The sequence below is a fragment of the Malaya genurostris genome, chromosome 3 (genome assembly GCF_030247185.1).
Source record: "Malaya genurostris strain Urasoe2022 chromosome 3, Malgen_1.1, whole genome shotgun sequence".
Classification (NCBI taxonomy): domain Eukaryota; kingdom Metazoa; phylum Arthropoda; class Insecta; order Diptera; family Culicidae; genus Malaya; species Malaya genurostris.
The window spans coordinates 6,624,303-6,650,043 of record NC_080572.1 but is presented as its reverse complement, the minus strand read 5'-3'; the positions used below and the strand labels follow the sequence as shown (position 1 = coordinate 6,650,043).

Genomic DNA, 25,741 nt, shown 5'->3' with positions numbered 1-25,741 from the left:
AAATACCAGAGAATTAATATTTTTTTATATTCGTTAAAGTCAAAAGGGAGGTATTCCAGATTTTTATTAAAATCTATAAAATGAAAAATACTATGAAAAATAAAACATTTATTTCAGAAAATTAGCATGGAATTGCAATGACTAAAAATAAGCAAGTGATAACGTCGTGGGAGCTGGAATCGACAAGCCGCCAAAAATCGTTTTTGTTGTCCAACTGCCATCCAACCGAAGCCGAAGTCAAGATCCGAGAACTTCCACAACGCAACCGATGCAGGTTGAGGTCACATTACATGGGTCCAATGTCTCTAGCTTCATACCGATTTTAAATTCATTTTTCGGTGCACCAACGGTCTGTTTGAAGCATTCGGCAAGAGCGGGCACACTTTCGGACTCACGCAGGCAATCGGTCCAGTCGAACACATGGAAACTTTCATACTGGAATGGTCCAGTCGATGTAGTAAAAAACTGTAATCAAATAACATTTCTCGCAAATATTTACACTACTTACACTGTGTGCCACTGTTCGCCATTTTCAAAATCGAGTTTTTCACACCAGAAATTTACGTAGATTATTTGACGTTGGGTCAATTCACGTTAACCTTATGTGATGGCTCTATTCATTTTAGGGGATGTTCGTATAACATTTATTATCGTCACGTAAAATATTCAAGTTGACATTTGAAACCATTTTACGTGATTTTTCAAGTAAATCGAACGTGAATTTTTATTTGAGTGTACGTGGTACTCATTTCAGAAAAATGCTGAGATCGAATTGTAAACAATAGTCAGTGATTTATTTTCCATGTAATGCGACACTACTGACTCTGTGTTAAAAAATTCACACCATTCCACTTTACCGATCGCGAGTAATCGTGATCACGATCTTATGTAACAGACTGTAAGTGACGTAACTGATAAAGCGTATTTCGCGCTCCATCCGCACAATTTACTCGATTGTAGCCAAACCGATTCAGACCACCTTAGACTTCGAAAGATTAAATACAATCATTGAACAAGTTCAGGTTCATTATTGCTGATACTTTTGGTTCCGGAGAGGTTTCCGAAAAAGTGACCTAAACGTTAATCTGGAATTTATAAGATCTTGAATTCAAGTAAGTAACGGACGAACCGATTTTGTTGGATAAGTGGATAAGAAACTTCCGAAATCGGAATTCTTTTTACGCAGATGAAGAGGCGAGATTTTGTATTGTCTCAAAGATTTTGTTTATGTGGAAAATCGACTTCTGAGAATTTATTTTGATTTGAGACTGGAGTTTGAAATTACGGGTTTTGATTAAATTGCTGTTCACTGGAGCCTCCTTGTATGCCGGAGATACGTACAGCATAACTTAAAAAACGCATAAACAACCGCATTACTTTGATTCGCCTAAAAAGAAAGCAAAGAAAATGATGTCATGATATCTTAGAAATGCGAGAATCGTAGAGATATGGCATTATCCAGAAAAAAAACATTTGTCAGAATATAGACTCGGAGATTTAGGAACTCATCTCCGGAAGGAACTGGATTTAATAAAATTTTCAAGTCTCAGCAGTCAATTTGTAGAAGATCTCGTCGTTTCATGAATTTTCAAGCCTTCAGGCACGAAAATAAAAATTGGAAAAATCTCGCATTACTTCGGAAATTCGCATAACAAACATCGCATTAGTTTGAAAGCTCGCATAATAAAACAAATGAAAAAGACATTTGTTCCCAATAGTATTGAAATAACTCTCAGATCATCTCGACTCTGTTTCTGGTATTCAGGCCCGTGCGCAGAAAGGGGTTTGGCTATTTGAACTTATAATATAAAAGTGCAATAACTTGACAATTCACACTTCGTTCTCAAAATTTGGCTTACAGTGCCAATATTGTAGATCGCTTGATACAACCCCCCCCCCACCCCTTTTGAATTCTTCCTTGAACCTTGAAAGACTCCTGCGCACGGGCCTTCTGGTATTTGATATTTTATTTCTCTCTGATTCCATTGATGATGATTTCACAAATCATTACATTTCATTTATTTCTAAGACATTCGTTAGTAGAAATATTTTTTTTCGCTTGATGCCAAATCTAACTTAATTTCCACCCTAACTGCTGTCAAATCGTTTGAAGCCAGTTTCGAACCTACCTTCAACATCATTGCACTGAAAATCGAATCTGATTCTGATACGTTATTGGGTTTGCTCACACCTTCGTTCCTGGTTGCAAACTAGAGATGGGTGTGTTTCGGGTGTTTGTACCCGAAACCCGTCCCGAACCCGATCCCGACCTGAACCCGACGGGTATTGGTCACCGTCGTTCAACGGGAGGCCAACACGGGACCTTCATTTGCCGATTTTGAAACAGACCATTGAACCGAATGCCATTTTTTTTCGTTCAATAAGCCCGGCAGACAGAGGTCCATTGTTGAGCCACGTCGCACTAGTTTTACTGGAGAATTTCTGAAGTTTTTCATCACTTAACTAACATTACATACCTGCACAATATTTCTACTTCACGTAGAATAACAACAAATGTATATGAATATATGAAGGTAACACCTAATTTTCACACTATTTTGCAAGAGAAAAAACAACAACAAATCGTTCCACCAAACTGGAATTTCGTGCAGCATGTCGTTCAACAAGCGCTCAACGACCAACAAAGTAGGACCGCTTGCTGAGAGCGCGGGAGATATGATGGTATAAGTGACGTAATCGACGAAACGCGTTGTTTTTTACCGTGCAAGGTTCTCGGAGATGGCTGAACCGATTTTAACAAGCCTAGGTCCGCTTGACAGCTATTATTAGGCCATTGATCAAGTTTGAAGATCAATTGGCTGTGACATTTGGTTTCGGAGATATGATGATATAAGTGACGTAACCGACATAACACGTTGTTTTTACTGCTCTAATGTATGTAAGAATGCCAGTATGTTGAGGTCACCTCTAATTTCGAAAAGCGGTAGAGCTCAAAAGTCTTATCACCTCAAAAAAGTTCCCATGCAAAATTTGAACTAAATCGGCTATGGGCAAGGGGTGCTACTCGGCCGTACGGTTTGAAAATTCTCGAGCTTGAAAAATCATCATAGGGGGAGTATATGAGATTTCCGAAATTGAACAAAAATTGTTGATGCCAAACGTCTTTGAATAGCATGAAACGTCGAGATTTAGTGTCATCTAAAAAAAATGTTTTGAAAAAGTCGATTCTGGGATGGAGATTATTTTAAGTCCCAGAAATTCGATTTAAAAAAAATTGCCGACCACGTGACATAAACACTGAAGCATGCTTTTATGATCTACTTGATTCAATATGAATCAATTGGTGTCAAAAATGAGCCCAAATTAGTGTTAGATAGAAAATATTTTCATGAGACTGTTTTGAAGAAAGAGAAATGCATTATCACACAACTAGGTGGATTAAGAAGGTTTTTTATTTTCGATCGGATGCGGGTCGGGTTCGGGTTTGAATATAGTACCCTCAGTTTCGTGAAAAGCGTTTGCTTGATGAAACAACCCTGGGTCAGTTTCAGTTTCCTCAATCTGAAAAACAAAAAAAAATCCCTATTTCGGATATTTTACGTAAACAGTCAGCCGCTCTGGATCAGGAATTAAATCGAATAAACATGACGGATTGCGCAATGCTGATTTGAAAATCACGTTTGAAAACATGTGAGCAGAATCAAATCTGTTGTTATCGTAATCAGTTCATGCTATTAATAACATTCTTGGTATATGCTCGGATACAGAGTTTCTATTCCAAACAGAATTGATCAATTTTTAATTTCCATGAAACTGCTAATTGCATGCGCAGCAAGTTGTTTTTCAGAACAGTTTCTTCGTATCATACGTCAAACAGAATCCAATTTGATAGCTAACCGAGAAGAAGAAAAAAGAGGTGGTTTGCTGGTCGTCACAGACTGTTTATTTGCCATTTAGGGTATTGATTAAAAACATGCGAATTTGCCCATAAATTATTCAATTCTTTTTTTTTTTTACATTCCGTCATCGATTCATTCTAATTACAATAGAAATTTAGAAGCTCAAATAGAATAATTTTCCGGATCGTTTCAATTTGAAGTGCTTTGCATGGTAAAAAGGAGGTAACATCTAAACATTGAGTAAACTTACCATTGGTGTAAATTTAGTGGTTTCCCGTATTTTTATACTGATTGTGTTACTGTATTTACTTATAAAGATAGTTTACATTACAATTCTGGTAGTTGTTGTGTTATGGAAAAATCGCACTTTATCTGTATTGTGCAACATATCTTGAAGTTCTTCCGTTGTTATCCTCTTCTGCGTATTATGACACATCTCGTATGTTCGATAAACGGTGATATTTGCTAGAGAGAAATTGAATATGCAACTATATGAGTCACCTTTCAATATATATGTTTTACGAACGTATGAACTTGAAAAATCATTTGTGGAACTAAAACTAAAATAATGACTTAAAACATGGTTAGGTTCATAGATATATGACCGTATGAAGAATCGATTGTGAAACAAAAAGAACTCTCATGTAGATGACTCTGCTTTATTTAGAACGATTTTGCAATTGATACAAAAACTCATGCATCGATCCTAGGGACCGTTCATAAACCACGTAGACCAAAATTTGGAGCTTTTTAACCTCGTACACTTTCGTAGGCTTATCCAAATAGTCTTAGTCAAATATATCGTGACAGTACTGAGCCCAACAACGAGGCAATATGTTATTTAGCCTTTTTTAGCACTAGTCAGTAACAGACCGAAAACAACAGTCAGTATCCTGTACAACGTTATTCAAGTGAAAATGTTCATTATGATATTTGGTGAGACAATCAAAGGTGATCGATAAAATTGAATGTTGATGCTTAGTATTACTAGGAATATTTAAATGTGGTCTAGACAAATTTTGATGTTCAACAAGATGAGCCTACATGCCATACAACGAATGCAGCGATAGAACTACGTAGACACGGAACAAAACATTTCTGAAAGAAATGCTTTACGTTTAGTTTTACCTTTTTTATATATATATAAAAAATAGGTATAGAATTCGCTCAAACTTTCGAAAAATTTTCCGAGGCCCGGATGGCCGAATGTCATATACCAATCGATTCAGCTCAACAAACTGAGCAAATGTCTGTGTGTGTGTGTGTGTGTGTGTGTGTGTATGTGTGTGTGTGTCTGTATGTGTGTTGTCAACTAAGAGGTCGAGATCTCAGTGATGGCTGGACCGATTTTGATCAAACTAGTCGCAAAAGAAAGGTCTCTCCGTCACCCAGAACGCTATTGAATGGTTTTGAGATCGGATGTTTACTTTTTGAGTTATACGAAGTTTTATGTCAAAATTTTTTTGGCAGTATCTGTCACAATTGACCTTGAAAACAGAATATGTTTTCAGACTTAGATTCCGCACGGTAATAGCTATCCAACAAGCCATAGATTGTTAAAATCCGTCCATTTTTAACGGAGATATCGAATTTTTTGTGTAAGCGACTTTTCCCCCATATTCCAGCAGTAGAAGTTCTGAGCGCTGTATGGCTAAGAAAGGCTTGGGAGCAACGTAAAACACGATTTTTTATACTGTTACATACAATAGTTTCTAAGTACCAAAAAGACTGTGAACAGCATTATTTTTCATGACATTTTGCCTCGGACCAATTTTAGCACGGTTCGTTTTTGGCAACATAATCGTTCGAATATGACATATTGGAAAGATGGCAGAACTTCCGAATTCTGAACAATTTCATAATTATATTGATTTAAACTGCTTACAGCAATAAATGCTGGAAGAACAAAACACCCATATACCATTTGAATCAGTTCGTCGAGATCAGCAAATGCGTATGTGACAAATAATTTCACTCAATTTTTTACCTTATTTTCGAAGATGACTCAACCGTTTTCTACAAACTCAGATTCATATGAAAATTCGTATGCTCCTAAACAAGGTTCCTGAATTATGTTTGGATCCGACTTCTGGTTCCGGAACTACAGGATGATATGTGAAACGAAATTAAAATTGTGTAACTTATTTTCCTCGTAGATGGCTGAACCGATCTAAGATTCAAATGATATCTAAGAATCATCTAAGATTTGCTGATTTGAATAGTCGACAACCAAATAAACTTATTTCAGTTTTAGTGGTATTCAGTTTTCGATTCGGAAGGCACCCAACAATTTAACTCGTACTACGATTTCTCAAAGATGTCTATACTGATTTTTAAACATATTGAAACAAATGTAAACTAATCAGGTGAATTTGTCTGACTTCGGCTACACCGATTTTCGAATTCCGGTTCCAGTATCGAATCGTTTCTCAAAGCTCAATCGTTTTCTCAAATAAAGCCAAATCGAATTTCAGAAAAAAATTCAAATTAAAATAAACTTATAGTCCCACACAAAATTAATTAATTTTATTCAATGCTGACTTCCGATTCTGGAATTACAGGAGGATGATTTTTTTAAATTCAAACCGATATAGAAGATGACAATCCCGAAAAGCTTTAAAGTTGGACTCAAAAATATTGCAATTTATTCGTCATATGGCCATACGAATCGGTTTGGTTTATGCTGGTTCCTGAATACCGGCTCTGGAAGTACCTTAAATTACCGTAAATTCTAAAGTGGAACTCACTTCGACATATCATGAAAAGTTTAATCGATTGTAACCTTTTTAGATAGAGTAATGAGTGATTAAAATGTCAAATTGCAGCTTAAAACGACGGTCATTAAAATAATGTCATGAAAACCGAAGAATATTCATGGAAAAAACACATGCGGATTGATAAAAAAAAGGTATCATCTCACTGATAGGTGGATTAAGCACGTTTTTTTTATCAAACTAGTTGATTTAAATAACTAAACAAAATAATCATTTATCTTTTGTGATACGCACTATACTGCCCATACTCGCATATTAGTCCCATATCGATTTTCGCTAATATTGAGTTAGCTTTAGGAATGCAAACTATCCTCAATATACTCTCAGAAATTGCAATAAAAGTTGAGGGTTTGTTTAGTAAAATGTGAAAAAAATATCAACTCATGTCTGTCCCATATGTGAAGTACCCGCATGTCAGTCCCATCCAGTGTAAATTTCAATAATTTCATTTGTTGCAATATAGGAATAGCAAAGGTGTAGTACCGATATTTCATGTAATAATACCATAATTTAGCATTAGGTAGCACAATAAATAAAAAAATTCGAAAATAGAATTTTAATCGTCTTTTTCTCGACATGCCGATTTTCCATATGGGACTGATATTCAAGTATGGGCAGTATAGGTATTAATTTTGGTAAGCCAATGTGCAACTCTAGCATAACCAAGTAGCTTAAGCGGTAATATATACCAACGAGAGTAACTTTGAACTTTTTGTTCAATATCCTTCAAAAGTGACGTTAGGTTTACTTATTATTTCAGCAAGATGCAAAATTATATACAAGTTTTGTGATTGAGTTTTGTTTTCATTGCGTATTTCTGCCATTTTTATGATAATGTTCTCACGTCTGCAAGTTTTGCGTTAATTTCAAACAGATATATCCTCATTCAAGGGTTAGCCAAATTTTGTGCTAGGGCACATACCCGATTTTGATATGTTTACGTTTCGTCTTTGACTCATCAGTTTCAAATTGAACTGCTTTATGCAAAACTCGGCAGTTCAATTTGAACCGCTAAGCAGACGTAAAGTTTCTGCTATTTGCAGAACACGATTTCTTTGCATCGAGATACAATTTCAATACTGGCGTGCCGAACGAAAACGTGTTTTCGACGTTTTCTGGCCGATGTAGGTTTGGTCATTCAGGGGCTAGCCAAGTTTTGTGCTAGGGCACATAACAGATTTTGATATATGTTGAAAAATTGTTTTTGATATATCTTGCAAAACTGTTTTTAAATTGTATGTTTTGAATTTCTTATTTTATTTTTCCCTAAAAATGAAGAAAACTGCATTCACTGACCTAAAAGCTTATGATGCGGCCAAAACTTGAGAAATTTTTTTAAGTAAGATTCTTAATCCGGCATATCGGTATTTACCTTGCCGAGATCATCATTTCGCACATTTCCCTTCCTCAAGAAATTTTTCACCATTGCAGCATATCCTGAGTCTTTTGTTTTATGCGGGTTTTTTACGCGGATTTACGAGGTTATGTGTTTTTTTTAGGTGGGCTTCCGAAGTTACGCGGTTTACATTTTTGTCTTTGAAATGCATGAAACGTCGCGATCTGGAGTTGTCCCGAAATCCTAACACAATTTTTTTTTTAGATTACACCAGATCTCAACACTTCATGCATTTCTAAGACATTCGGCATCAACAATTTTTTTCCGATTTCGGAAGTCCCAAAGTCGATTAAAGAAAACATTTTTTTAGTACACCAGATCTGGACGATTTTTCGATAGGATTGTGAAACCTAAATATCAATAAATTGCACAACCGATTTTAATATGTTTCAAACTCTTTCCGAGCATATCTAACATAAATAACAATTGTAGAACATTTTGAAATTTCATTAAGTTACATTTGCACTTGGGCCTTACCAATATTGCTTAAAAACAAATTTCTGTTCGAGTTAAATAATTTACTGATTTTTTAGAAATGCATTAAATCTCAAAAAAATTTTATGAGCAATAATGGTTGCACCTGAATTTTAATGCTTGAAATATAATTCCCGGGTTGGCGGCTCTATCCATTGGGCACTGTTCTTACAAGTTGTATGTTCGAGTCCCGACCTGGAAGGATTTTAAGTGTCAGTAGGATCGTAGCATCCGCCACGCAATGGTTCTGTATACTTTGAACCATCTGCGAAGTCTGTTGAAACAGAGGGTCAAATCCCACAAAAGGTATGTAATACCAAGGCTCTCAAGATAACTCTTGTATGTGGAGGTTATCGTTTACTCATTGTGGATAAAACAGATATTCTTCACTTTGGATAAAGATATTTTATTTATTATAGAATATCAACAAGTATACAATAGTTGAATGGTTTGTTCGATTAAGAATGCAAGAGTTGTGATTTTTGTAGCAATATGGCATAATTGCATATGCCATATTGCTACAAAAATCACAACTCTTCTATTTGGCAATACGTAGGCCGCTACTTATATTTCGGGAACTGGCCACACTAATGTCAGTAGCTAAAATCTGGCAACACCAAAAGAAAGTTTGATTTTTTTAAATATAAACGTACTCAGAACGTTCTGATGTACAAGCGCTATTTGTGTTGTTTACAGTAGACCTGTGCGCCGCCGTCGATGATTTCGACACGCCGCCAATTAAAGAAAAGATTATCAGCGCGCCGGTTATCACATTTTAATCATACCGCCGATTATATTACAACAGCCGAACAAATGATTATATCAATGTGGAAAATTGTTTACAGTTTTAATGAAAATTCATTAAAATAGTCAATACGATTTATTACTGATCTTCAAAAAATCACACTCATATTCATCTCAATTTCTCCTCTAATTCGCTGCATTCGAAACCATTTACCATCTTTATCCACTACGTTGGCTTTAATGGATCACATAAACATTTGGATCGTCGATTGTAGGCCGAAAAAATAATAAAATAGAAAAATTGTCCTGTGTGAATCAACATTAATATTAATAATGTGTTTATAATTGATTACGCCGAATCGCGCCGCCGATTTTTATCAGGAAATGGCGTCACGTCGATTCACCGCCGCCGCTGGTCAAAAAGACGCTTTAGCCGTCTATGTTGACAATTTTGATCGGTGCACAGGTCTAGATTAAAGTGAGCTACAAAAATCAATTTGGAAATGGAAATTTCACGAGAAGAATTTCGTCGGATTATTTTTCACAACTTTCGACGAGGGTTATCTTAACAAGAGTGTGTCGATGAACTTAGTTCTTTGTATGGCGATGAATCACCATCAACAACTGCTGTATATCGCTTGTATAGTGAATTCAATTTTGGTCGTAGTTCGGTCGCCGACGAATTTCATGAATATCGTCCAAAATCAGTTGTTGTGCCAGAAACCATCGATGCTGTGCTTTAACTGATAATGCAAGATCGTCATGTGACATACCGTGAGATAGTCATCCTTGGGCATCAGTTCCACATGCGTGCATTTAATATTGCATGGACACCTTGCCGTAAAAAAGGTTAAAGATCTTGTTGGATCCCGCACAATTTGACAATCACTCAAAAAGATGTGTCGATTGATGCTAGGAAATGTTAAAAAATACGACCGCAGTGCATCATCCGAGATCGTAACAGGTGACGAACCATTGATATATACGTATGAGCCGAAACAAAACAGTAATCGACTGTGTGGGCAGACCCGTACCCAGGATTTCATTTCGGGAGGGGCTCAAAAATAAGAAATAATGCATCTAACTGATGAATTGACTTCAGTATTTTTTGTTTTTATTTTTTTAAGAGTGAATGCAAGTATTTAGCAATTTCAATGAATATGTACTCACATATTTTGGGTTGGATAATGAGAGATTGAAGCAAGAAGTTCTATGTGTCAAAGGGAAGGGATCGATTTTTTACATTTCTTTTATCATATAGCCCCATAGTTCAGGTTAGACTTCTAGTTTCGGGAAAACTGAGTGATGAGTATTAAAACCTTCAATTTCAATGGCGTGTTCTTATAAGTCACGATATAAGAAAAAAACAAATATTTTGAAACTATTCAGTAAGCTCTTCTAGCAAAATACCTTACCGTCAAAAAAGAACCGGAATTTTCATTTTAAAATTCCCGTGCTTGTCCAATCGGTAAACTTTTATTCTCTCAACGTTGGCAACACTTTTATACACATTCTGTCAAATTTTGACGCATATCGTACGATTAGTTTTTGTTTGGCGTCTATACAAAGAAGTTGAAAAATTTTCGTGTGGCGATTTTTATAATGGATGAAAATTTAGAACAACGTGCGTGCATCAATTCCCCAGACTCAAATCAAATTGCCATTGCGGGGAACGCGTTTTGAGACCTTAGAGACCATAAAAGAGAATTCGCTGCGTGAACTAAAGGCCATACCTTCGGCAGCCTATAAAACTTGTATGGAAAATTGGATCAAGCGTTGGCATGCATGTATTGCCGCAGGAGGAGAGTACTTTGAAGGCGATAATAAAGAACAGATGGTCGAGCCGATTTTAACAAATTTATATTCAAATGAAGTGCCTTATAATTCCACATGATCCTATTTAATTTCATCGAGTCAACTTCCGTGTTGTTTGTGAATCGGCAGATTTATAAAATAAGCTGCAGTCATGTTTCAGTTGCAAACATTTTTGTAGACTTTTGAAAGTCACGTTTTTAAAAATTTATAGATTTTTGAAATTGCCGCGGTCTTCGATCTACCAATTCCGTGCTTCATTCTTTGAAGAAAACTCTATCCTGAATGAATATATTTGAAATTTTAGGGGGAATATATGCATAAATACGTATAAAAACAGAGTGATAAGAATAAAAATTTAAATTCGTCATTGGGAGTGACGATGCAACAACAGAAAAATCTTCGTAGTAGCTTTCAAAAACTACAAAACGGAACTCACATAAATTTCTCAGAGATGACTAGGACGATTTGCACAAATGTTAGAATGGATTCTATTGAAAGATCTTATAGTTTCATAGACTTGTATGCGGTTTCAACCGAGTCCGGCTTCCAACTCGGTTGAAACCGCATACAGGTTCCGGAAGTAGTAGTTTATTATCTGGCGTATAATAATGGATGTAGACTTCGTCAACAGTAACCAACCGACACCTTCATTATCAGCATAGGCGAAAATGCTTCCGAAGTGTGCTCGCGTTCATCTTTTTATTCCTGAGTATACAAGTGCGACATCCAGCGGCAGGATATATTTTTCAATCTTGCTAAAACTATGATATGTTTGCTCAGTACTAATCTTCATGGCACTTTCTGGCCATCCAGTACCATTTCCTTTAATTTTGACATTGATTGTAGTCACTGTGAAAACCGACTTTGAGCCTAAATAAAATTCGATTGCAAAAGAAGCGGGTTATTTAAAACTGGTTGATAAAATCTTCTAATTAGCAGATCTTGTTAGTTGATGGCTAAAAAACTCAAAAAAAGTTTTTAAAAATCCCAAATTGGAAATTACTTTACTTCGATTTCGGGAGGGGCCGGGGCCGTGCCTGTGTGTGGGTGTTCCAAGATGAGCCAATTCCAACAGAAGTTGGTCGTGCACGAAGCCCTTCGGATCGTGGCAATTGTGCCGCTGGAGCAACGTAAGACGATCAATTCTAAATGGTACACTACCATTTGTTTGCCTGAAGTCTTGCAAAACGAACAAGAGAAGACGAATCATCCTCCATCATGACAATGCGAGCTTTAACACATCAGTCCAAACCAGCGTCTTTTTGACCAGCCAGAACGTCGAATCGATGGGCCATCCACCGTACAGCCCTGACTTGGCACCAAACGATTTCTTTTTATTCACTCATATAAAGAAAAAATTGCGTGATCAACGATTATCGACACCAGAAGATGCTGTTGAAGCATTCAAAAACCATGTTTTGCCATTCTCATATAAAAAGGTTATGCAATCACTGTGAAAACCGACTTTTGAACCGAGGTCTGGAGGGCCGAGTGTCATATACCATTCGACTCAGTTCGTCGAGTACACAAAATGTCTGTGTGTGTATGTATGTGCGTATGTGTGTATGTAACGTTCTTTTGCACTAACTTTTCTCAGAGATAGCTAAACCGATTTTCACAAACTTAGATTCAAATGAAAGGTCTTGTGGTCCTTTACAAAATTCCTAAATATTATCTGGATCCGATTTCCGGAGTTATGGGGTAAAATGTGCAAAAAAAAAATCAAAATATATGTTCGAATATGAAAGGTCCTGTGGTCCCATACGTAATTCCTGAATTTCATCCGAATCCGACTTCCGGATCCGGAAATATAGGGTAGAGTGGGTTGGAAATTTTACTGAAAAGGGCGAAAACCCGTAAAAAGGTTTCTAAATCGACCTCAAATCTTTTCCAATTGATAGTTTTTTATCAGTAGATGGTCAAACAAACCGTTTTCGGCTATTCTTTTAAGAATCGCAGAAAATTATTTTGAAGAATACCACAGCATTATATATGAAAGTTTGATTGATATGAGAAAAGCCATCATTACACCACTAAGTGGATTAAAACAGGTTTTGATGTACCATCTTCACAGTGGCAAAAATGCTTTTCTGATTGGTTCGAACGCATGCAAAAGTATATCGATAATCATGGAGAATTTTTTGAAAAACGATAAAGCCATTTTCACTTAACAATGTTTGTTTTTATTCGCTATATCCGAAATATAAGTAGTTTCCTTCGCATTCAAAGCCAATGATTTGCAGAAAATCTCGAGCAAAGGAATCAAACGATACTTTCTATGTGTTCACCGGTATTTATTTCTTCATAAAAAAATATAATAAACTTTTTTTAGTCAAACTTGGGTATCTGTTTAAATTGAAGTCGATCTTTGGGTCGATAACCGCTTGGAGAGTTGCCTATCGTACGATCAGCAAAAATTGGTCTTCTACGATGAGCCCTACGAAGGTGTTAGCTGAACGAGTTATCTTTGTGATAATTGATATTTTTACACAGGATTTAACCAGTAAACTAAACAAAACTAGAAACGAGCTTGTTAATTTAGCAGGCACATTAACCTTCAAAAGAACAGCTGAAAGTAAAGCTGAAATATACCCAGGGTTGATCATGAATTTTTCCAACTCGGGAAGATCTTTCAATAAAATAGAAATCGAACCCAATAATTTCTTTCGATATCAGACACTAATTCAACAGATCGTGAGAATCAGAACTACTCACACAACATCAAGGCAATAAACAAGATTGGTTCTAAGATTGTATGTTGACAGACAGGCAGGATGGATCGAAGACCGCAAAAACGTCGCAAAGAGTGACCAGCTGTTTCAAGCGGAACCCCAATCTTTCCGTCCGAGAAGTCGCAAGCAGGTTGGGAGTCTCGTCTACAAGAGGCAAAACAAGTTGGTCTGAATACGATCGCAGAAGATGTACAGCTACTGTCGAAGTTTGGTTGCATAGTACAGAATGGTGAATCCTACATCCAGAAAGACATTGAATAGTCATCTGTACAGGAATATTATAAGATAACTGGAAAAGGAAATATGGCTGAGATTTCAAATATACTTAAACGTACTGAATCATATTCTTTTCAAACATATAACATTTTAGCAACATTGGAAAGACGAAAAATTAAAAAAAATATATTTGGATTCATATGAAACATTTTTGTGCAAAAATTTTTCTCTGAGATGGTTGGACCAATTTTCACAAACTTTGATTGAAATGAAAGGATTTATTTTCCCATATAAGTTTCTGAATTTAATTTGTATATGACTTTTGGTTTCGTAGTTACAGGGAGATATGGGGAAAGAAAAAATAAATGCAATAACTTTTCTCGGAGATGGCTTAATGAATTGATGTCTTAGATTCAAATGAAGTTCTTAAAACTCCATAGAAAATTCCTGGAATTGATTCCAATTAAAAACCGCAAAAGAAGTGTAATTTAGGAACACTACACTTTTCAATAGTAGTTATTGACAAATGAATACATTTGGGTCGACAGTTGAATTTATCGAGCGACATGAATTCAGAGAATATATTTTCCCAGTTCATTAACGCTTTACTACCCGAAACGGGTAGTCAACATATGATTTTTATGTAATACACACAAGTTATAGCTCGGTCTATTTTGGAACCGTGTCCTTGAAATGAATATAAAGTATACTTCTAACCGGTTTCGCACGCGTCACTCGCTGTCGCGCTGACAATGATTCGTATCACGAGCCAGTCCAAAGCGTCAAAACAGCACTCATCATCTTCATGTTAGTTCTTTAACGAAGATCATGAGCGATTTCACATTTCTTTTAGGTGCGATATTTTTTTTTAAATATTTTTCCCGCATATGATGATATTGCTGGCTCACGAAATAAACTGAATTATGTATTGTAGGAGCGGTGCATCTGCATTTTGTGTATCCCTAAGGAAAAGCATTGCTACTAACGAAGATTCAAATCATGCCATCTCACCCGAACAAAACAGATTTGTCCTGAAATGTGATAAATACTGTGTCAACATTATGAGGGTAGCACGTGTTCCAAGGTGGAATGGGATGGCTTTCGTGATGTAGAATCGAATGAACTAGACATGGCTGAGGCACTTCTATCCGCTTCATACACCTGCATATTCTGTATAGGCTTATCGAGTGACGAACGACGATTGACTTCTAATCTGAAATTAAACAGTTATTGCCAGGAAAGCTCTAATTGATTATCTGCGGCATGAAAAGTCTTTCGCACCGAATCTTCCTCGTCAGAGTAAGTGCAGGCTCTGATCTGTTAACATCCTAGTAAATTTAAACAAATAAAAAAATTGTTGCAATGGGAATTTTGAATTGTTTCGCATTAAATCAGCCTGAAGCAGATCGTTTGCGAGGCTTGGAGACAGAAGCCGAATATCGAGAACGATGGATTTCCATTCGAGTGATGTACTTTACCGCTTTCCTGGTATATGTTGGATTCGGGATTGCTGCGACTTGTTTGTGGCCCTATCTAAATACAGTGAGAATAGTGTTCAAGTTTAGTTTTTGAAATGGTTAAAGTATTGAAAATGTTCCAGGTGGATCCAGATGCTGGGAAGGTATTTTTGGCGTACCTATTTTCAATGACCTCAGTATTGCAGCTGGTGGGTAGTCCAATATTCGGTTGGATGAGTAACAAACTACCATCAGCAAGGATGCTGATTATACCATTCGTGACGGCTTTCATTGTTGGTCAAATACTTTACGCCTTGGCCGAAGAGTTTCCGGTTCATCAAAAATATGTGATCTTACTATCAAGAGTGCTGGTTGGAATATCCATGGTATCGTGTTCAATCTATCGATCCTACATCTCGGCAGCCACCACGGTTGCTGAAAGAACACGAACAACCTCGTACCTATCGTTAGCTCATACCGCTGGATTGTTGTGTGCATCGATATTGCAGCCACTTTTTTCATCATTTGGCGAAGAAGGCTTCCGTATTCCCGGTTTGTTTCGTATAAACATGCATACGGTTGTAGGATGGTTCTGTGCATTCTTGGGAGTCATCAATTTGATACTTATGTTACCATGCATCTTCAAAGATCATAACATAGCGGTGATAGAAGCGGCACATAGCCAAAATGGAGCTGCCACTAAGAATCGTTGGAGATCCATGGAGCTGCAAGTTTTACCCATAATCTTGATGTGTACAGCGTTCGCGTTATTGATGTTCATTTATTCGGCCTTCCAAACGTAAGTACGAAATACAGCGGTATCTTGCTTTTATAGCATTTTATTGCCCTAATTGTCGATTGGTATATCTATCTATATCGGACAAAAATTCACCTTCGACAAAGGTGACTATCAGTTCCGGCTCTTGGTATTCGTAATATATTAGTACGTCGTATTTCTAGTTGGTAGAGCAGGATTCTTTCCTACTTTAAAACATACATACGAAAATTCGACTCTGGATTCATTTTGCAATACACTTATTCAGAAGTTCACATGCAACACTTATACGCCCGGGTTGGCGATTCAATGCATAGGGCGCTGGCCTTACAAGCCAGTTGTTGTATGTTCGAATCCCGACCTGGAAGGATTCTTAGTGTCAGTAGGATCGTAGTACTTGTCATATAATTATTCTGTACGCTATGAATCGGCTGCGAGGTCTGTTGAAGCAGAAAGGCCGAATTCAACAAAAAGAACGTAATGCCAAGACTTTCCTTTGCTTTCGAGCAAAGTTCTTTTTGACGACAAAATAACTGCTCGACTGTCCAATTTTAACTAAAAGTTAAAATAGTTCGCGAGCTGGTCCACAGCCATAATCTTGTGTAGTTTTCCCTGGTGGTTTAGTTTTAATTCGGAACAAGACGTGTACATCGATAATCCGTTAGACTTCCAAAGTAGTTCTGCATTTTGCATTGAGTCAGTTTTAACTGATATAATTATTCGGTATACTTCCTTGCTGCCATTGAGTGTAATCGACACTCTTCTGAGATTATTTTAATTGGGTTTTGACAATATTACAACCAGATTCGAAGTATATCTTTAAATGAAAGTTCATGCTAAGAAAAAAGGAACTCACGTTTGCGATCGAGCGCATACGGAACAGACCTTTTTCAGGCAGTAACCGATCGGTGTTTTTCAATTAGTCTTAAGGGGCGGGTAGGGTCTAGCACTTTTGAAAAATCATTTATAATTTTCTTTCTATTTTCTGATAGTAGAACAATTCAAGGATATTCTGTGAAATTTTCAAGCCTATCGGAACAAAACTCAGCAAGTTATGCGCCTTTATCTTTGTTTATCTCATACTGAGAAGTAAGAGCTCGGCACACAGGTCTAAGACACCGCAAATCATGATTTTTAAGAAGCGTTCTCAAAAATACGTCTTCACCGACTTATTTTTCAAAATTTTCCACGAAAAAATGACAAAATGTTGTTCGAATGATGCTTCTTATTATACAAAAGATTAGAATTTATTTTGTTTAACGATAGTTCTGTAAAAAATTCGCAAAAATGATGATTTTTTTCATCATTTAGACACTTATTCTAAATTTACACTAAAAGTTCTGATATTGTTTACTAATAGATGGATTGTGTGCAATGGAGTCATATGAATAATATTGGTCATCGTGGATGTGAGTTTAACAAATCAATTCCTTGCATTTTGCTATAGAATGATTTAGATTACACTAAGCGCACATAATAAATGGCAATTACATCAATGTTCAAGATGATTAGCATAATGGATTTAAACTGCCATTTTATATTTCATATTCTGTGAAGAATGTTCAAATTGGTAAGATCAATACCAAATAAAAATTTAAGCGTCGTCTCTACAAGCAACCAAAAGTTCCACAGTTGCTGAAAAATATCCACTTCATTAGAGCTCTAAAGTACTCTCGGCACTTTTTGGCAACTCGCTGCTTAAAAGCTGTACAAGGACCTGCTTCAAAGTTTGTTGTGTTACGTCGAACATTCAAGTATGGGTAATTCCTTAAAAACAGACTTTTCAGAATGCTTTGTATGCTGCTTAAGCCATTTTTTTGAGAACTTTTGATTACTTGGGTTAAATACAAATTGTAATATATCATACCGAATGAACAACTCTAGAAGAGGAACTCTTCAATATTGTGTTAAGTTTATCAATACAAAATTCTGGTTAGTGAGCTTTTTTATCGATTATCGGAGCAAGAATCACATCTAGAACAGAAAACGTGACACCTTATATCCATTATGCAGAAGCCATTAGAAAGGGATCTCTGTTCAATGCATTGACTCAAAGGATGAGATGATAATCTGTGCATTTGCTCAATTTTAGCCTACCATAAGTATTAGGTGTACAACTTTGCTTCCGCCGTTTTTTCCCAAAATTTAAAGCTATTATTCAAAGTATTGTCCGTCGCTAGCGACAACTTTCTCCCATCTTTCCGGAAATTTTCGGATCCCGGCTCGAAAAAAGGAGTCCTTTTTTGACGCTATCCATGAAGCAATCCATTTTTCCAACTCTTTGAAGGATTGAAAATTTTGATCTGCCAGGCCGTGTGCCATCGAACGGAATAGATGGATGTCAGAAGGGGCTACATCTGGGGAATACGGCGGGTGCGGCTAGACTTCCCATTTCAGCGTTTCCAGGTACTTTTTGACCACTTTTGCGACGTGAGGCCGAGCATTGTCGTGTTGGAGGATGACTTTGTCATGTCGCTCTTGATACTGTTGCCGCTTTTCTTTTAGCGCGCGACTAAGGCGCATCAGTTGCGTTCGGTAGCGATCTCCTATGATGGTTTCACCCGGTTTTAAGAGCTCGTAGTAAATTGTTATTCATCTTTGAAGGTTTTTTCTCTTCCACCATCATGTTTGTCTTCGACATCGAAATCACCTTTTTTAAAACGTTGAAACCACTTCCGACACGTTCTTTTACTTAGAGCAGCATCACCGTAAGTTTCTGAAAGCATTCGATGCGCTTCAGTTGAATTTTTATTCGAATTGTAACAGAAAAGTAAAACTTCACACAAATGGCGAGAATTGGGCACATCAACAGACATTTTCGAGCGTGAATAATACGAAAACAAGAACAACTGTCACTGAAACGGCGATGAAAATTCGTTAGGCACTGTACACACTCACTGTAAAGGCATTATCATCTATGTTTTTTACCAGCCTCAGCCGGTACAGCCACCTATCGGAAAACGGCGGAAGCAAAGTTGTACACCTGATATTTCACATTTTCACATTAATTATTTGTGATATTTCTTTTTTTGGGTTAAAGCGAATGTGTGTCGAATTCTGTTAATTGTAGGTTAAGTAATCAGAAAAATAATGGAGAGAAACATTAACCACTTAGTCGTTTGACAATTCTGATGTCCGAAAACATAAATTTGAACAAATAGTTTTTGGGTGAGACGAAGTTCGACGTGTTAGCTAGTTAATAATGAAATGGGAATATTTCGGCCGACGCGAAACTCAACACGAGGTTGGTTTTGAAAAAAAAATAATAACAGCATAATACCTGTGGTTAGTCGATGCCTTTCACGCAGCCCACCTGGGTTCGATCCCCAAACTCGTACATAGGCACCCTCATTCTTGTTTACATCCGTATCCGCAATACGACGAAAGGGTACTTTCGAACGAATACGAATAAGCCATTCTTGTTTTCACTCGAATGAATTCGAACGCGACTCGTTTGCCACTAAATATTCAAATATCAGTAAACATTTTAAAATAAATGCTAAGCCTTGATGTAATCAGTCCAATTCATGTGATTAACCATATGCGAAACGCTAGAATGTATGCCATTTTAGTTTCAAACGAAACGTGTATTCGAACATCATTCGTACGAACGAAATGTCCCATTCCCGTTTACGGACGAATAGACGAAATGCCGTGGTTTCGATTCGTCAGTTTAATGTTGCGAATCAACCGTTCGAACACATTGAAAAAAGTTTAACCGACCTCTAACAAAATTATTTTCGAATCTAAAGGTGATTTGTAATCAAATCATAAATTTGTGTTTTGCATAAATCATTTAGAAAGCAAAGCAGTATAGTAAAATGCTGTTTTTTTCTGGGGAGCCTTTGAATATATGCGAGGTTCAAAGTTTTTACGCATCAATTTTGCATCTATTAAGTACTTTATGGAAAATAAGCCATGGGTAAACATGCTTTATTTTATATTAAATGCATGATTTTACCAATGAAATAAATATGTAGGCTATCGAAAACATGACAAAATTGCAAGAAAAATGCAACATATTTTTCGCAGATACTACTGATCGGACTGCTATTTCAAATGTTTTTTTTACTTTGCACGAAGTTTAATTTGAAAATTTCATTTACCGACTTGAATAAAATTGGTCCTGAGTAAGATATTTATTTATTATGTAGCATTCGTCACTTCCTTGATGCTTGCAATCTACCTTAAAAAACTACCTGCGCTGCCGATCCTTCTTTTGCAAAGGAGTCGTGTACGTACACGTTCGAGTGAAAACAAGAATGTCTTGTTCGTATTCGTTCGAAAGCATGTGTTCGTCGTATGGTCGATACGGACGTAAGCAAACATGATGATACAAAATCAGTGAAAAAAACAAGTCAAATAACAAATGATATCAAAGATTTTTATTTACAACTCAAATCTGTACAAGAACTGATAGTTTAAAGGTGGATGGGCGTTGTTTTTATGCATGTACGATGTTTAAAAGTGTGATTGATTCGAACGTAAACGGGAATACGAATTTGCTATACTTTCGAACGTATCGCATACGGCCGTAAACAAGAATGAGGGTGAGGGTCAGAAAGCTTTTCTGGGCCGAAGAGGCGAATGATGTTAATGTAAAAACCTCTATAATTGAAACACAAAAAAGTATAATACCCCATATACGAAGATAGGAATAAAGTAATTCAAAGGCCCAAAGTCATATCTAATAAAATTGTAAATTAAGTGATTAAATAAGGTTTACGGTAGGCATAAACGCAAACTCTACTTGGGTTGACTTTTCTCAACTACACCGAGATGCATCGTTCCTAATATTTAAGTTTGTTGATTATGTTATCTACTGGAAAAACGAATTTTCTTCAGTTATACCGGCTCTCAAGTAGTACCGGAAATAGTGTTCAAAATCTTTAAAAATAAATTTGCTACACTTTTTCAGGAATGGCTTAAGTGATTTAACAAACTTAGGTTCTCATAAAATGTCTTATGGCCCCATAGACTGCTAGAGAATTTAATCGAAATTCGTCTTTCGGTTCCGGAAATATAGAGTGCCATTTCAAGCGGCGATGCAAGATAGTGAAAAATTCTTCCAAATTTGACCCAAAACTCATTCAATTTGTAGGCTATGCTAGTTTACGCCTGAATAAACTTTCTTGTTTTTATTCAAGGTTGATTTATATGCTTTAAGCAGAATATTTGTAAGAATATGAGTAATATGAGAGAAGTATCATCATATCAGTAGGTGGTTTAAAACAGGTATGATTGTTTCATTGTGAAGTTCGTATTCGGTTTTGGCACTTAATGTTTTTATCTAGTTTTCGAATTTAAAAATACTTGAACGGGTTTTTAGAATTAAGCTTCACTTATCCGATTTTTGAACTCAACTACTCATTTGCTTGGTAGAACAAGCCTTTAAACATGGTTACCCTGTTTTAAATACCAACGGTGTCAGTCTTGCATGAACTGATTTGCCAGTTGTGCTCTCGAACAAGTTGTTGTAAATTGTTGAACGATGTTGAGTCGCCAGCCGACAGTTGATTAAGGATACGGTATTAATGAAGAAATGTCGGAGAGCGACGAAGACACAAAATGGGCTTAGAGCGTCTTTAAAGCACTGCACTAGCAGAATAAAACAAAATAATCTTAGCATGCAACGACATTGACCCAGTAGTGACATTTTACAGAAATGAATAACATAAAAAATTGGATTTCCCTAGAACAACCAGAAAAAGATCGTTTGCTTGGTTTCGAAACGGAAGATGAATACCGGCGACGATGGATTTCAATTCGGGTTATGTATTACACCGCGTATTTGGTTTATTTTGCTTTTGGAATCGTGTCTACTTGTCTGTGGCCATATTTTAGATCAGTAAGAATGTTTTGAATTGCCGATTTGTCATTTTTGAAAGTATTCAAATTCTTACTGTTTTAGGTGGATACTGATGCTGATAAGTATTTTCTGACTTATCTGATGTCAATACCTTCAGTTCTTCAACTAGTACTAAGTCCTGTACTCGGTTGGTGGAGTAACAAAGCTACATCGGTTCGCATAGTGTTCATACCTTTGCTAGTATCCTTTATACTAGGTCAGCTGGTGTACGTAGCTGCTAGTGAAGTCCCGCATAAGCCAAGATATGTACTATTATTTTCTCGAGTATTTGTTGGAATATCCATGGTGAGCTGTGCCATCTATCGGTCATATATATCAGCGGCTACCACCGTGATGGAAAGGACGCCCACCGTTTGCCATTTAGCACTGGCCCAGGGAATTGGTTTGGTGAATGCTACAGTTTTTCAATCGCTGATTTCATTTCTGGGCCAAGAGGGTTTCCGTGTTCTTGGACTGTTTCGCGTTAACATGCATACTGCTGTGGGATGGTTTTTTGTTTTACTCGGAATTATAAATATAATTCTGTTTCTGCCATTCATCTTCGAAGATCACAACATCGCGGTAAAGGAAGCAGCGAAAGGTCAGAACTCTGCTGTTTTGCTAGCTGATAAAATCCCAGGTCAATCGATGTTAGGGATAATCTTAATCTGCGTTGCATTCGGATTAATGATGTTCATTTATTCTGGCCTGCAGACGTGAGTACCAATTTTGAGTATTTACTTTAACAATATGAAATTATTTAACAAATCCAATGCATAGGACGCTGGTCTTACAAGCCAATTGTCGTATGTTCGAACCCCGACGTGGAAGGATTCTTAGTGTCAGTAGGATCCATAGTACTAGCCATGCAATGATTCTGTACACTAAGAATCGGCTGCGAAATCTGTTGAAACAGAAAGGCCAAATTCCACAAAAGGAATGTATGCCAAAACTTTGCTATATGAAATTAGTAACTATGATTGACTTGGTCAGTGGCTTTGATTGTGTTTGGCTTACTTGATGTCAGTGTAATCGAAATATCGAAATATTATCTATGCAATTATTCTGTAAACCAAGTTTTCTCTCTCTCTCTCTCTCTCTCTCTCTCTATATATATATATATATATATATATATATATATATATATATATATATATATATATATATATATATATATAAATATATATATATGTATATATATATATATATATATATATATATATATATATATATATATATATATATATATATATATATATATATATATATATATATATATATATATATATATATATATATATATATATTTATTTATTTATTTACATTTAAGATATTATTTTGCATAGACACTCATTAGATCTATGAACAATTGAAATATGTTGATGCGGATTTGATGATAGTAGTTCGTATTTATTTTGTAGATTGCGTGTTTGTACGACAAAAAATCCATGTCGTTAGTGTAAATACGAGATAAATGCGTCTTCGTTCATGTTCACATCACATGCTTACCTTACTGTCAAGTACAACGCTATGTTTTCTTTTAAATTTTCGATCTTTCCTGAAGAAAATACGAAACTGATTGCCGCATGAGGTAAACACGAATCTCCCGAAAAGTGAAAATAGACCGGCTTTTGCTTGCGTCAGCAAAATAAGTTTGGATAGCGAAAACACCTTTGACATGGATCTCGTTCAGTATGACAAAGGTTCGTACTCTGAGTACGTAAAGAAATGAAATTGGACTGTTTAAGAATGGTTGATGAATAATTCACTGGGGTAAAGAAGATTTGTTATTAGTTGTAAGCATGGAAAGAAGATTTGTTATTAATTGTAAGCATGTTATTAATTGTAAGCATGGATTTTCTCCTTACTAACTATGAATGATGGTTTTGCAAAATCAGTAATACTTACAAACGAGAATTATAGTCTGATTCGGAAGTAGGGGATAGTGGGGAGCAAAGAAAAATGCAAACAAAGCATTACGTAGTTTTTGTACGACCGCTAATGCCACTTCCTAACCAATACAAACAAGAGCTTGCAATATTGTTTACAAAGGTTGTCCTGCACTGTTGATAATATTTTCTGCCCTATAGTCATTATGTTATCGAGAATAACGATGAAAAGTACACAAATGAAAGTTCAGCGAACTGGTCTTCGGGAGCGAGCAGAGTTTGAAAGTTTCTGCCATACCAACACTTCAGTGCTATTACTATCACTGTAATTTGAACCGGACTACATGGGTTCTGCTGTTTCTGCTTTGGTGTTTTCTTTCGGACTGAAGGCATTCTCTTCCATTGTTGGCTAGGATTTGTTCGGTCTACTACTACGTTGTGACTCCCCTCGGGTTACTAGAAAACCTTTTGGAACACTCGGTTTTAAATCATGCGGTGACACTGATCAGTTCACATCGTGCGTTGGAACAGTGCGCTTTAGCAGATCAGTAGATCAATGGAACTTTTGGTGAAGTGGTTTACTCTGACCCAGTCAGAAAGTGATCGCTTGCTTGGGTTAGAAACTGAAACTGAGTATCGACAGAGATGGATATCGATTCGAGTGATATATTTTACTGCTTATCTAGTGTATCTAGCATTTGGGATCGTTGCAACTTGTTTGTGGCCATATTTGAGTACTGTGAGCGAATTTAGTTGTAAATTAGTTAGTGTTCACAAACCTATAAATGTTCATTATTCCAGCTTGATCCGGAGGCTGGGAAAATTTTTCTGGCATATCTGATGTCAGTACCGTCAGTACTTCAACTCGTATTAAGTCCAGTGTTAGGCTGGTGGAGTAATAAGGTTCGCTCCGTCCGGACTGTGATAATTCCTTTACTGGTGTCTTTTGTTATTGGCCAAGTGGTGTACGCCATCGCTGATGAGATTCCAACAAACAAAAAATTTGTGCTGCTTGTATCACGCATATTAATAGGAATTTCCATGGTGATTTGTGCAATTTACCGCTCCTACATGTCTGCGGCTACTACCGTAGCGGAACGCACAAGAGCAACATCCTATCTGTCTCTAGCTCACACAGCCGGTTTGCTGAGTGCATCCGTATTTCAACCGATCATTTCTGCTTTCGGCGAGGAAGGATTCCGTATTTTGGGACTGTTTCGCCTTAACATGCACACTGCCGTAGGATGGCTCTGTGCGCTGCTGGGATGTATAAATTTAATTCTTATGCTGCCATATTTCTTCCGAGATCAAAATATCGCCATTAAGGAAGCTACGAAAGCTGCTAAAGGTCAAGTGCAATCTCCGGAGGATCCCAAACAGTTGGAATCAAAATCTCTGTCAATTGCTCTCATGTGTGTTGCTTTCGCACTACTGATGTTCATCTATGCCGGCTATCAGACGTGAGTACATGGTTTATATTTCCCTTTCCATCATAAACGTTATCAAAACAAAATAACATTGCTTTGCAAAATATGTTAGGTAATTTCAATTTGTTTTCCTATCGTTTTACATCCTTGATGCATATTTCTTAATCAATGAGCTGAATATTTTGACTACCTCATACATTGTACCGCAAATTTGACACAACTATTTCGCATCCTCATTCTACATCCGTATATATTATTGAATTTTGAAAATAAATTAGTCTTAATTCAAAGTACAGTGGTGGTTAGATTTTGTCAACCTTTCATATTATCTTCT

The 25,741-nt window shown here is 36.5% G+C and overlaps 1 protein-coding gene across 4 annotated transcripts in view; it reads left to right on the top strand.

Moving 5' to 3' along the window:
* LOC131435263 (major facilitator superfamily domain-containing protein 8-like) overlaps window positions 1-25,741 on the top strand; it is a 51,556-nt gene that overhangs the window by 8,473 nt on the left and 17,342 nt on the right. Inside the window, exons 1-2 of one of the 4 annotated variants that reach the window (XM_058602954.1) lie at window positions 15,287-15,553; window positions 15,612-16,267. The exons of 1 other annotated variant lie outside the window; for it this stretch is intronic. In XM_058602954.1, the coding sequence (XP_058458937.1) occupies window positions 15,374-15,553; window positions 15,612-16,267 (836 nt within the window). In that variant the 5' untranslated portion in view covers window positions 15,287-15,373. Of the gene's footprint in view, window positions 1-15,286; window positions 15,554-15,611; window positions 16,268-21,882; window positions 22,092-22,154; window positions 22,808-24,394; window positions 24,720-24,781; window positions 25,441-25,741 lie in introns of those variants that run through there. 2 more of the 4 variants (XM_058602955.1, XM_058602952.1) reach the window with 2 other exon arrangements.